Source organism: Phocoena sinus, chromosome 11, assembly GCF_008692025.1.
Source record: "Phocoena sinus isolate mPhoSin1 chromosome 11, mPhoSin1.pri, whole genome shotgun sequence".
NCBI classification, from domain to species: domain Eukaryota; kingdom Metazoa; phylum Chordata; class Mammalia; order Artiodactyla; family Phocoenidae; genus Phocoena; species Phocoena sinus.
The window spans coordinates 27,504,590-27,517,117 of NC_045773.1; the positions used below are offsets into that span (position 1 = coordinate 27,504,590).

The 12,528-nt window shown below is 40.3% G+C and overlaps 1 protein-coding gene across 3 annotated transcripts in view; it reads right to left on the reverse strand.

Annotated features, from left to right (window-relative positions):
• Positions 1 to 12,528, reverse strand: part of PTPRG (protein tyrosine phosphatase receptor type G) — a 731,192-nt gene that overhangs the window by 43,389 nt on the left and 675,275 nt on the right. For all 3 annotated transcript variants that reach the window (XM_032648680.1, XM_032648681.1, XM_032648679.1), the window contains one exon: positions 3,226 to 3,317. In XM_032648680.1, coding sequence (XP_032504571.1) covers positions 3,226 to 3,317 — 92 coding nt within the window. The remainder of the gene's footprint in view (positions 1 to 3,225; positions 3,318 to 12,528) is intronic.

Below are 12,528 nucleotides of genomic sequence, written 5' to 3' on the forward strand. Positions count from 1 at the left end.
CAGCATCACCTCTAAACAAAGACTCAAAATTACCAGTGAATCATTTCTCATTCTCCTCCAAGCAGCAAAGTTCTGAACATATGACAGCTATTCACCAAATTTGTTTTTTTTCCATTTCCCTCCAAGATTTGAAATCAAGATGGGGCAAACAGAACTTCTGCAGAAACACCCAATCAAACTACATAGGATCCTTTCTCCTTTGCTCTCCTCCAGAACTTCATTTCTGTATTAGCACTTATTTTGCTTTGCCCTCTTTCTACTTTAGCTGTGTATACTCTAGTCTGCTTCCCCGATCAGGCTGAACTCCCTGAGAGCAAGCTCTCTGTCCAATTCATCTGTGTGCCTTATACCATGTAGGTACTCGGTACCTGCGGAGAATAGCAGGTACTCAGAGAATGCTGGGTACTCAGTAACTGCAGAATGAGTTGCTTTAACTCCTCTTAATAGGCAAATATTCACTGTGCGGTGGTTTCCTCTATAATCTTAAGATTAGTTCTTTGACTAATTTTAGGCCTCTATTCACAGGTTATATAAGAGTCTTATAAGTCAGATTCTCAGCCCTCTGGGAAGGCTCTGGCCCATAAAGATCATGTACTGGGCTCCCAGTACTCTTGGGTGTGGGGGGCGGGGGGGGGGGGGCGGGAGGCTCCTTATTTTGACTGCTCTGCCCCCCCACTTTTTTTGCCAAGGAACTCACTGGCCCATCAGCTGCATGACCAGTTTTAGACAATCACTGATAATCTTGGTTATCTCTCCTTTGACTTCAGCTCATTGCAGGCCACTACTTCCATGAGAGTCTGGAGGGCATCCAGGTTAAACATGTGGGCTTGAGTCGGAAAGCCTTGGTCTTAAACCCTATTGCTGCCACTTCCTAACTGAATCACCCAATGCCTCGGTTTTCTCATGGGTAACTTTCCTCATCTGCAAAATAGGGACAATAAAATAGCACGCGCCTCATGGGGTATTTCTGAGGAACGAGCGAAATAATCCAGGCAACCGTGCCAAGTAGATGCCGGCCGTCGTTATTCCACATAAAAGAAATCTGAGGTTGAGGTTACCACTCTCTTAATATGAGGGCTTTGTTTTCTTGTTGTTGAATTACACAAAATCTCTTATCCTGACTTCCTTTTTACAGCCTATTACTATCTCTTGTTTATAAAAACAGCCTTGATCGCTTCTTACAGAGCCTGTTACCATTTTCCTTTCTAGCAGAGCTACCCAAAAGGAGTACTACTACTGTTTTAAAAGACTTCAGATTCCCCCTAAATTAGATGATGACAGTATGTTAGTGAGCTTTTCTGTGTCTCACTTCCCCCTTTACATGGCTGTCTTACTATCCTTTGAAGGGGAAAGGATGTACTTCCTAGTCTGAATAGCCCCGATTTGAAACCTTTCAAACCAGGACAGACTGTGAAATAACAAGAGTAGAACAAAGCCTCCCTCCTCCCCGCCCTCCCTGTTCCAATCCTGAAACTACCAGAATAATACTTAAGCTAGAGAGTTCGATACAGGCGACAAAAGCTTCTAGCCACAGTTTTCTTTTTAGGATAGAAATAGGGTGCAGGTGCCCAGGATTTGTTAACAGGCGTGATTTTGATGCAGCCAAGCCCATTTTGAGTCAGATCAAGTTTACAGAGGTGTAGCTGATTATTTTGAATAATTAAATGGTGTCAAAACCAGCTGTGATGAATAGCACTGGGGTCTCAAATCATAAATAATTGAGAAACTGGAGCTGCATTTGATCATCCTGATCAAATTCTCGCCTCTAGAGGATGGATGTTTGTCCCGAACACCATCAACATTGTTAAATGCCTCAATATTCTTGCTCGGTCATCCAGCCAACAGTCAATTGAACTAAATCACTTGAACACCACACACATGTGCTGTCCTCATGTGCTTTGTACTTGGACAGGCACCTTTTCTGGGGCAGCATCTAAGAGCCGCGTTAAACACTTGACGTGTTTTTGTTTGTTCCATGAAACACATGACTGCAGAATAAATCAGAGGGGTCCTTCTCTCTACCACCGTTGCTTTGCTTCTGCTCAAGAAATAAAACGAAAATAAAAAAGCTAGGAGAAGGACTTAATTTAAAACAAGTTGTCAGTATAACTGCCTTTAGGATGGCCTTTGGGGACTCCAAATTTGCACAGAGACAGGGGCTTCTGGTCCTCTTTTTCTCTCTCCTTCGCCATGCGAAATAACTGCACCTCCCAGCTGTAGGGCTCCTGGGCGATCTCAAAGGGCTTACCTTCCATTATTCCATGTGATCCCCAGAACCAATTTCGTGAAAAGAGGTGGGCAGGTTAGTGCCATCATCATCATTTCCATTTGAAAGCAGAAACGAGACAGAAAGGAATCGACTTACCCACAAAGCTAGAAGACAGCTGAGCTGCCATGAAAACTTGGCCTCCTCGGCACAACTCTTGCTGCCAGAGATGTGCCTTAGTGAAGCGCCTCAGTGAAGAAAAGGGCAGTCTGTTTAATAGCTCCTCATTGACGCCCTGTCATTGCGGAGCTGGCACGGAACCCAGAGCTGGCAGGGTAGTGCGCGCTGCTCTCTACCTTGTTTCCTCCATCCCGGTTCTTAAAATCAGAAGGCTGCATTCACCCACGTCTCCTCTCCAAGGATCAATAATCACGAAAACAGCCATCGACCTTTGCATGGGCTTAACAGTTAACCCAGCACTTTCCAGGATGTTAATCATTTGTTTTTTTCCCAAAATCGTTGGGGTTGGAGGTGACATCGGTTGCCATTTTTAAAAATGAGGGAACTGGGGATCAGAAATGAAATGACTGGCTCAAGGATAATAAAGGTCAGTCCTGGTGGAGCCAGCTTCAGATCCCTCAGACCTCAAATCTGCTGTCTCTGCTCTACCTTGTACATCCCAGAAGTGACACACGGAATGAGAAGCCCTGTCCTTTGCAGGATGACTGCTGTCCCAGTTAGAACGCAGATGAAGAGAGGATCTGAGGTTGCCTCTTTCCTGCCACTAAGTCTGTTCTTTCACAGAAGTGCACAAGCAACTCCCTTTCACCTCATTTTTACTGGGAAAAGAGGGCCTGTTAAAACTCTAAGTGTAAGGAAAAGAAAAAAGAGAATCAAGTCCCCACTTTCCTCAGTGACTGCTTCTGTTATGGTTGAAACACATTCACTTCAAGCTTACAAAAATCCCTGTAAAATGAGAGTTAGCTTTCAGGAAAGAAATTTCCGGTTTTGAAACATACCTCAAAATCCTCAGCGAACCCATGCTGGTTATTAGAATAGAGCTCACCAATGTGTTTAACAAACTGTTTGACAGGAATGGCTTCCATGTCATCTGTGGGAATAAAACAATATTCAGAGTCACAAAGAATACTTCCGTAAACAAATAACACTGATAAGGGATTACTGAAGACAGATATTTGATTTTTGCAAAGAGTGATGTAATTGTGTCACCTGAAATAGATGTCTTCAAGAAAAGCCTCTGGATTTACTTGACATTAGGGTCTCGTTATGATTCTGAATGCCTAAATGCTAGGCTACATAGGGCTTTAAAAATGGTCTTAAACTATTACCTTTATTCTTTACATTCCAGGCAACTTATGTAGTTAACTCACCACATCATACTCTTAACTAAAATTCTGAGCCTACCAAGGGTACTTATTTGTTAAGAAATGTTATCACACCCTACGTTTTTCAAAACCTTGCTATTCAGTGGGGTCCAACTTGAAGTTGGAACAACTAAGTCCTATGTCTGATCTCTGAAGTCTAAGCAGTCTTTTTACACAATTACAGACAGGTGCCACTGTACCAGCAGGCTTCGGGTACAATGCCATCCATGTTTAAGTGTTCACAATTTTCGTTCAAGACAGCTGTGTCTACACAATGCCAAATAACCAGTTTGATGGAATTAACTGGATTTTTTTTTTGGTGTTGACAGACAAGGTGTAGATTCAGGAAGACTCCACATTGCAATTTATTTGTAGTGTTGTCACTTCAAAAGGGCATTTTCAGTTCCTGAGCCTCAAGTGTGTTTTAAGCCGATTTACCCAGATCCACTCTGCTACTTGACTACTGCCGGAAAACAGCCACACCCCGCTAACTGGAGCTCCCCAACCTCCTCCTTCCCTCCTTCCCTCGCCCCTCCCCCGCAAATATTTCCTTTTAAAAATACTCTGCTGAATTTGAGATAAACAACAGACATGACATTTACTTTATTCAGAGTGAAAGATCTTTGGCAAACGCACAAACATCTAAACTGCCACAGATGCTTTTCTTAGCAAAGGGTATGAAGATCTGTATGTGTAAATGAGGTCCTACTTTGGCAAGAATGTTATAGATCCAGGCCTGACAATCTGATTTCTCTTCATCTGGTGACAGTTAACATTGACTATGTCATTCCTTCTCTACTTTCTTTCGAGAGAGCAAAGCTCTAGGGTGGCTTTTTGCATCTATTGACATTTTCAAACTTGCATCATTCTAAAGCGGAAAAAAGCCTCTCTCATCTACTTTGTTTAAGGTGACTTATAAACGTTCATAATCCAAACTGCTTAGCAGAGGAATGTTACTTATCAAATAGGGGGTGCTCTGTACGTACAGAGTCTTTCTGTGTGAACAATTAAAGACCTAATCATTTTAATAGGCCACCTTATGAAAAAAATTGCCAAGTTATTTACAAATATTTCAGGATTGAAGATGTTCATGAATATGCAATCATTTTGCACGCCCAAGAAATCTATAGCTCCCATAATGATGTAACCAGCATTAACAAAGTAAGCCGAGCCAAAATGTTTCCCCAGAATATTTAGCAGAATGCACAGTTCAAGAAAAATTTCCCAAATTATCTGATCACTTCACTTAAAATGTTTAGAAGTAAGCAAATTCTACAATAATGATCAAGTGGCAAAGAAAAGACCTTAAGTTGAGAGAAGGACTAATGTGGACAAAATTGGAGCATCTCTAAAAGATTAACCCAAGAATAAACTCATCTTTAGATAAGAGGCAGCATACATAAGATGGGTCACAACCTAGCCCCACAAACACTCCAGCCTGCAGACTGCAGGCGACACTTTTCTCCTGTTTATTTTGAAATGGAAGACGCAATGCTGTTTCCAAGAGTAGAGTGACGTGGGGTTAATAGTATAATAGGCTGAGGGCAATATTTATTCCATAGTGATAGTTTAGAACTGGAGATTCCCAATAAACTCATGGTGCCATGATTAAGCACATGGACTCTAGTTCAAAATAAGAAAACACACATCAGCTTTAGAGGTGTTTTACTCTGCAAGGTACATACCACGGTGTTTTAAAGGGCATAGCCCAGCTCAAGTCACTAAAAAAAAGCTTTCAGGTTAACAATTTATTATTTTTTCCTGCAAAGTGCTCAACCGTGCTATCCAAGCTAACACCACACATGCCCAGAAATCAGCTGCTCTGCTCCCTCCACGGCTAGATGCAGCAAAACCCAGCAGAGCTTAGTATGATAATCGTACATGGAAGTCACCGACTCACTAGCCTCCAATTTGATTCTTTATCCAAAGAAGTCTAATCATACTCCTCTGGGTTTCCAGGCACCACCAGTAACATCATAAAACTACCAGACAGGCAGATACACACACACACACACACACACACACACACACACACACACACGCTTTAGTGACCATCAGCAGCCCAGATAACACATTATTTGTCTTTCAATCAAGATAAATGAAACTGAGGGGTCGGTAAATCTTTTTTTCCTCAATATTAAGATGAATATAAGGCTACAGCTAATTAGAAGCCCTAATAGTTTTCCTCTTATATCGTTTTTCTATTAAATTTCTCTCAACACGAGCCAGATAATTATAAAATTAACTAGCAGAAGGCCAAGCAATCAGGACAGCATCATAGACCTGATCTATTCAATTTTTATCCAGAGAGATCCTGTGTTATAAGAAGATATCCATCTGTAAAATGTTATTTCCACCTATACATCTGAGTTTCAGTTAACAAACGTAGCAACTATTAGTAGCACTATGGACCAGGCACCTTCTGTGCCCTTTACATGTATTAACATGTACTCATGCCTCCCCAAAGCCCTAAGAGATAGGTACTATTTTCATACTCACCTTATAGTTGGGAACACAAGCTCAGAAAGATTAACTGAAGCCTGGAGTATGGCAGTGGAAGCTGGCCACAGAGACAAGGCAAAGAGTGCTCCGACTGGGAGAGAACAGCTGTTGTCTGGGTCACAGTGAACGGGAAACCACTGGAAGAGGCATTTACTGAGCACCTAGGACTTAGCCAGATATTAGGGAGATGGTGTCTGCCCAAGGGCAACATTTGTTATAATGAACATAAGAAAGGAAGAGCAAGAACCCTGTGTCATGACACAGAGAGGAGGAGTGCCATCAGAGGGATGGATTTGATGCCTTAGGTGAATATAAATGTTGCTGACACAGGGGTGATGGGGGAGAAACATAAAGAGAAGCAAAAGATGAGCTGGAATCAAAGTAGAGGCGTTTTCACTGACTACAGGTTAGAGGTTGGATTATTATGCTATCATGAAATGGTCTAATGATAGAGCCGATACAAATGTGAAGAGAGACCTTACTGATTGCCAGGGACTGTGCTCAATGCATTTCATACACTTACCTTCACAAGAACTAGGTAAAGAGGATGTCATCGTCTTCATGTTACATGTAAGGAGACTGAGGCAACTTGTCTGAAGTGACACAATTACTAAGTGGCAGAGCTGAGATTTGAATCCTGGTGTGTTAAGCCCAAAGCCTGTGCTCCCATGCACTGGGACACACTGCCTTCATTCTCAGAGCACAGTTTCAAGGAAAAGCAAGGAATTAGAGTATCTCGGTTAATCTGGTAAAATGTTACTGTGGAATTCTGTGCCAATATTTTTACATATAGAGCTTTCAGATACCAAAGGTTTAAATTAGGCAAAAATGGGATAAGTACTATTCCCACTAAATCACGCCATTATAAAATATTTGATATAGTCAGTTGAGGCTCCAGAAAACTGGGCTGTTGTTATTAAATAATATCATTTATACTTTGTTCCAAGGTTTTAGCCTTTTGTGGTTGGAATTAAATTTGGCGTTCAAGAGGTCTTTTATTTTGGTCAGTCCACAACAGAACATCCTCATGTACTACTTCTGATGAAGCCTGAAATTAGCCTCTGGTTTGGTCTCATCAAAAGCAGAGCATTAGAAGAGGGTGAACGTCTACTGAGAAGAAAGTAAGAAGGTGAGAGATTCCAAGGAGGAAAAAAAGAGCTGGTCAATGTTGACCTCAAATGCAGAACTGCAGGAAATAAAGAAAAATGTATGTGAACATGAAGAAAAGTTGCTTCTACAGCCTAAATGTCCATCGACAGAAGAATGGATGAAGAAGATATGTTCTATTTATCCACACACAATGGAGTACTACTCAGCCATAAAAATAATGAAATCTTGCCATCTGCAGCAACATGGATGGACCTAGAGATTATCACACTAAGTAAGTCAGAAAGAGAAAGACAAATACCATACGATATCACTTACATGCGGAATCTAAAATATGATACAAATGAACTTATTTCCAAAACAGAAACAGACTCACAGACATAGAAAACAAAGGTATGGTTACCAAAGGGGGAAAGGGGTGGGGGAGAGATAAATTAGGACTTTGGGATTAGCAGATACAAGCTAATATATATAAAATATATATAAAACAGATATATATATATATATATATATATATATATATATATATCAAGCTAATATATATAAAACAGATAAACAACAAGGTCCTACTGTATAGCACAGGGAACTATATTCAATATCCTGTAATAAACCATAATGGAAAAGAATGAGAAAAAGAATGAATCTATATATATGTATAAAAGAATATACATATATATATATATATATCTGAATCACTTTGCTGTACACCAGAAACTAACACAACACTGCAAATCACCTATGCTTCAAGTAAAAAAATAAATAAATAAATGTTGCTTCCCAAATCTGTGGTTATGTCTCTGTTGTATTTACATCCTCAGAGCCATTAGAGGGGAATCACCCATGCCAAAGTTGCTTTCTCTTAATCTTAAGGAACAAGAGATTAAATAAACCAAAAGGGGAAAACGTAGCAATTTTTGGTTTGAAATTTGAAAGAAAAAACCAGCACCCAAGCATCCCTGAACATCCACCACAGGGAGGCACTGCAGAGGGCCCAGCCCAGTACACGGCTTGGTGGTAGGGTCTTTAGCCTGCAACTCAGTCAAATTGTGTAGTTGTTCCTCTTATCTGCCACCATGGACGGAATGCTTCCTGTGTATCAGCCATCCAGAGGCAGTGGAGTAAGTGCCAAAAGCCAGAGCCAGTCTGCCTGGTGGTGTGACTTCACCTCTCTGTGATTCCCCTTCCTCGTCTCTAAATGGAAATCATAAGCACCTAACCCATAGAGCGCTATGCCCGGTGAACTAGATAACATAAGGACTTACAAGAGTGCTTGGCATTTAGTAAACGCACAAAGCTATGATTTACTGCTAGGTGCTAATCGCTTTACAGGCATGATCCTATGATCTAGGGGCTGTCATGACCCCTATTTTGTGGATGTAGAAAATGTGGCTAAGACAACCAAAGTACTTGGCCGAGCTCTGCTGTCATCATGAAGTGGCAGGGCCAGGCTGACTCCAAAGCGGGCTTCTTCTACTTTACATGACCTCTCTAGATCTTAAATGGAACATACAGGGTTAGAGAGGGCAGAGAACCATAGAATACATTTTAAAGAAGCTCTCCAACCACAACAAAAAAGGGCTGAAACCAATCGCTTTGGCTTTAAGGGTAAACTTCGGTTACCTGGAAAATTCACACTGATATTCTGGTCACCTTGATGATGCCAGGTAAATAAAGTGTCATAGGATATACCTCCCTGCCAAGATGCCTAGCTGTGGGGTGGACTGGCTTAAGGACTGTTTAAGAAAATACCGCTGCTTGCTTGTCACTCTGGCGGGCTGTGGGTACATATAAAATCACCATTAAGATTCTGGAGGGCCTTAAGTCACTTAGGCCAATCTCCATAAAGTTCAGTTAACCCTTAGCAGTTCCTTCAACCCTATTCCAAATCCCAACCAAATCTATCTGAGGGAAGGGAGAACCTATAAAGCACAGTACTTGGGTCCAGTCAGTCGTGCTCAGACCTCTCTCCAACCCCACGCCCCGCAACTGGGCTGTTACCAGGGACTGCTAACCACCCCCGTAGTGGGCAGACCTCAATATTCGGAACTCGGTCCCCTTCTTGTCTGCCCCCTCAGCCTCTCAGAGGCCAAGTTCAGGCCTCTCTCTGTGCTTGGCCATACCTGTGTCACCTTAGGAAGATAAAGCAAACAGGAAATAAAAGATTATCAAGATTTTTAGTTCCTGACTTAGGACACAACCAATAGATTTTTGTCTAAATCAGACTCTTAGGATGCAAGGAGTGTTGTGGAGATGGGAACATTTTATTTCCCGCCATAAAAAGAAATCTCTTTTCATTTATGACACAATGAAGTCAATAAAGAAAGGGCTTCATTATAGTCAAAAGACCAATGAATCTCCTTTGGAGATAAGCTCTGTATAAATAAAATATGCCAACAAGGTTGGTTTAATCCCAAGGGTTTTAAACTGCATGTTTAAAACCCCTTTATGTGCTGGCACCCTGCTGAAGCCAGTGACCTTCAAATTATTAAGATGTATTTTAACTGCGGGAAAGGCATGAATCATTTCTGGATTTCTAAGCTACTGGTTAGCAGCAACATTTTGTTTTGTAATGCTCTTATTAGAAAGTTAGATTTTCTAATATCCAGAAAAAAAGCATTTATAAGGACATTTGTGTTTGACAACATGCACATTTGGAAAAGCCCTTTCAACAGGCTCTATGAATGGGCTAATTTCATGACCTGAGTTCTGGCTTTAAAAAGCTATACATAACAAAAATCTAAAAGAATAGGCGGTATAATACGGTGAATATAATCTGTAGATGACACATTGTATGTAAGGCTTCATTCATAACTACAGCAAAAACCTTATTCAAGCTTACTGTTTCAAAAGAATATCCCAAAGTGGGAAACACTAGATCTTGTAAAATACTTGTAGATGCTAAGAATAATATGGATCTTATAGGACAGAAATTTGTGACTACTTCAATATCTTAGAAGACAGAACGCTAGAAGGGGGCTGATAGCTAGGTTATTACGTTCAATTACTCTTTATCCTCCCACGGTAACCATGGGAGACCAATAAGCATGGAACATTTGATTTTGAAAACCCATTAGTGAAAAATATTTTCACTACTATATTAGTGAAAGCCTGAAGTCTCTCCTTTCATTCTCCTGAAGAAGTCACAATTTAACTTAACTGGAAGAAAATCCCCCGCTTTTCTCATGCGTCGTACATGGAGCAGGTACCACAATTTAAACACTTCCTAATAAAAGAATTGATGTCACCTCTCTAGTGATTGGAACTTAACCTCAAAAGCACCTCTTTCCTGTTGGATAATAATACTTTTGCGTGTGGAGTTCCTTCTCATGTGGCGGGATAACTAACCTTAGCCACCACACTGGCTTTACAATTTCCACATTTTACAGAGATGTAGGTGAGACCAGGAAAGAAAAATGTCTTAATTCTCACACCACTGTCTTTGCCAGTTAAACCAGAACACCCTGAAGATTCGAAATTCCTAAATTTCAGTTAGAGTCAGTAAAACTGATAACTTAAAATTCCTCAAAAATTCCTATAGACTGCTGTCTCCAAGAGACGAGTATCGAAAGGTTAGCAAAGGTTATTAGCAAAGCTTTCCTTAACGTTCCGTTTATCTTATAATACTTTTTAAAAGTCAGTGTAACTCACTGACTTCACTTATGCTTTGGGATTTCAAGACCGGGGCTGTTTATTTGTGAATTTAAACCTCAGCAGAATCACTCAAAAGTTGGTGATTTAGTGTCTAAATTTATTCAACATTCAACATGTTTGTGAGTTGCTCCTCAAGGCATTTAAATCACACAGACCTACTTTTGCATAGGGAATGGAGATATTGGTGGTGGGGTGGGGGAGGAGTCTTTTTCTTAGGAAAGAAGAGACTAAATGACTAGGAAACAAAGGTAAGAGGAGAGATTTTAGTTTTGCTACCGACGAAACTTCGACAGAAGAATGATGAAACTCTCTCATGGAGGATGAAAGAGAATTTAATGGAAAAACAAGTGGTCAGTGCTAGTGAAAGAAGAAGAAAACGATAAAGAACAACAACTCAGAAACAATTTAAGGCAACAGTTCACACGTATTTGAAAATGTCTTGATTTAATGAAGCAAAATCCAAATGAGGAGCCTGAGGTCTTGAGATATCAGGACTGTCAGAGCAGCATGCCAAGAGGTGGCAGAGACATTTCTAAGCATCTGGACTTTGAAGTCACACAAAGACTCCAATGCTAGCTCCACCATTTGTCCACGTAACCTCAGGGAAATTAAATGATGTCTCTGAGCCTCAGTTTCTTCATCTGTGAAATGGGGATACTGATTGCACCTGTTTCCCTAAGGTTGTAGTGAAAAATGAAGCACGTAGTTTAAATCAATAATTGCTCAATAAGTATTAGATGACGATGATGATGTTTTCTGAAAAAGGTTAAGTGTAAAATAAGTTCTAGGATCAGAGTATATTACACATTTTACAATGATGACCTAGGAACTCTATTTTGCAACAGTTCAGTACCTGAATTTTCAGCCTCACCCCGTTGCCCACATTTTAAATCTATATAATGGTTCAGTTTACTGGTCGTTGTCTGGAAATACCTTTTTTAAAAAATCAGTCATAGCAAATGAGGGGTTCAAGTGATAAGTTGATACATCTAGGGCTCAGTAGTCTTTCTTATTAGGTTTTGAACAAAGATAAAATATAAGTGAGATCCAGTGGGCAGAATAAGTATTCCATGTAAGCTCTATAAATATCCTACTATTTTTAAGACACAAAAACAATTCCATGATTCTTAAGGTAAATCATTTTAAATGATCCCAAGGAGGTCTCCAAGAAAGAAAAATTGTGCTGAGACCTTTAATAGAGTGAAAACAACGTGTGATTTCAAAAAAAATCGTGTTTTCCTTATATTGATTTTTCCTATGCAAGACAAAGTAATACTGGAATAACTGGAAGAAACCTTAAGAATAAATACAATCATGGATTGTTAACGTAAAATTACAAACTACTTTACAAATTTAACTATTAAATGGGGCTATGTACTTTTGTTTAAGAAAAATAAGAGATTGCGATCAAGTTGAAAGATTTTTAAAGGAAGGTCACGTAGGGTAACTTCTTCCCAGTTAAGGGTGAAATAAGTTTTCTGTCGAGGCATGCCCCTAGTGAAGGCTGTTGCTGGCTATAAAAACCTGAGAAAACAGTGAAAGAGCAGTGTCACTTTTGGTTTCGGCAGGTAAGTCCTTTCACGCCACACTGCATTACGGCATTTAAAGTAATTCATTGTCACAAACGTGTTACAACTCATCAAGGATGCACCTACTTAATGCCAAGGGAGACCCAAC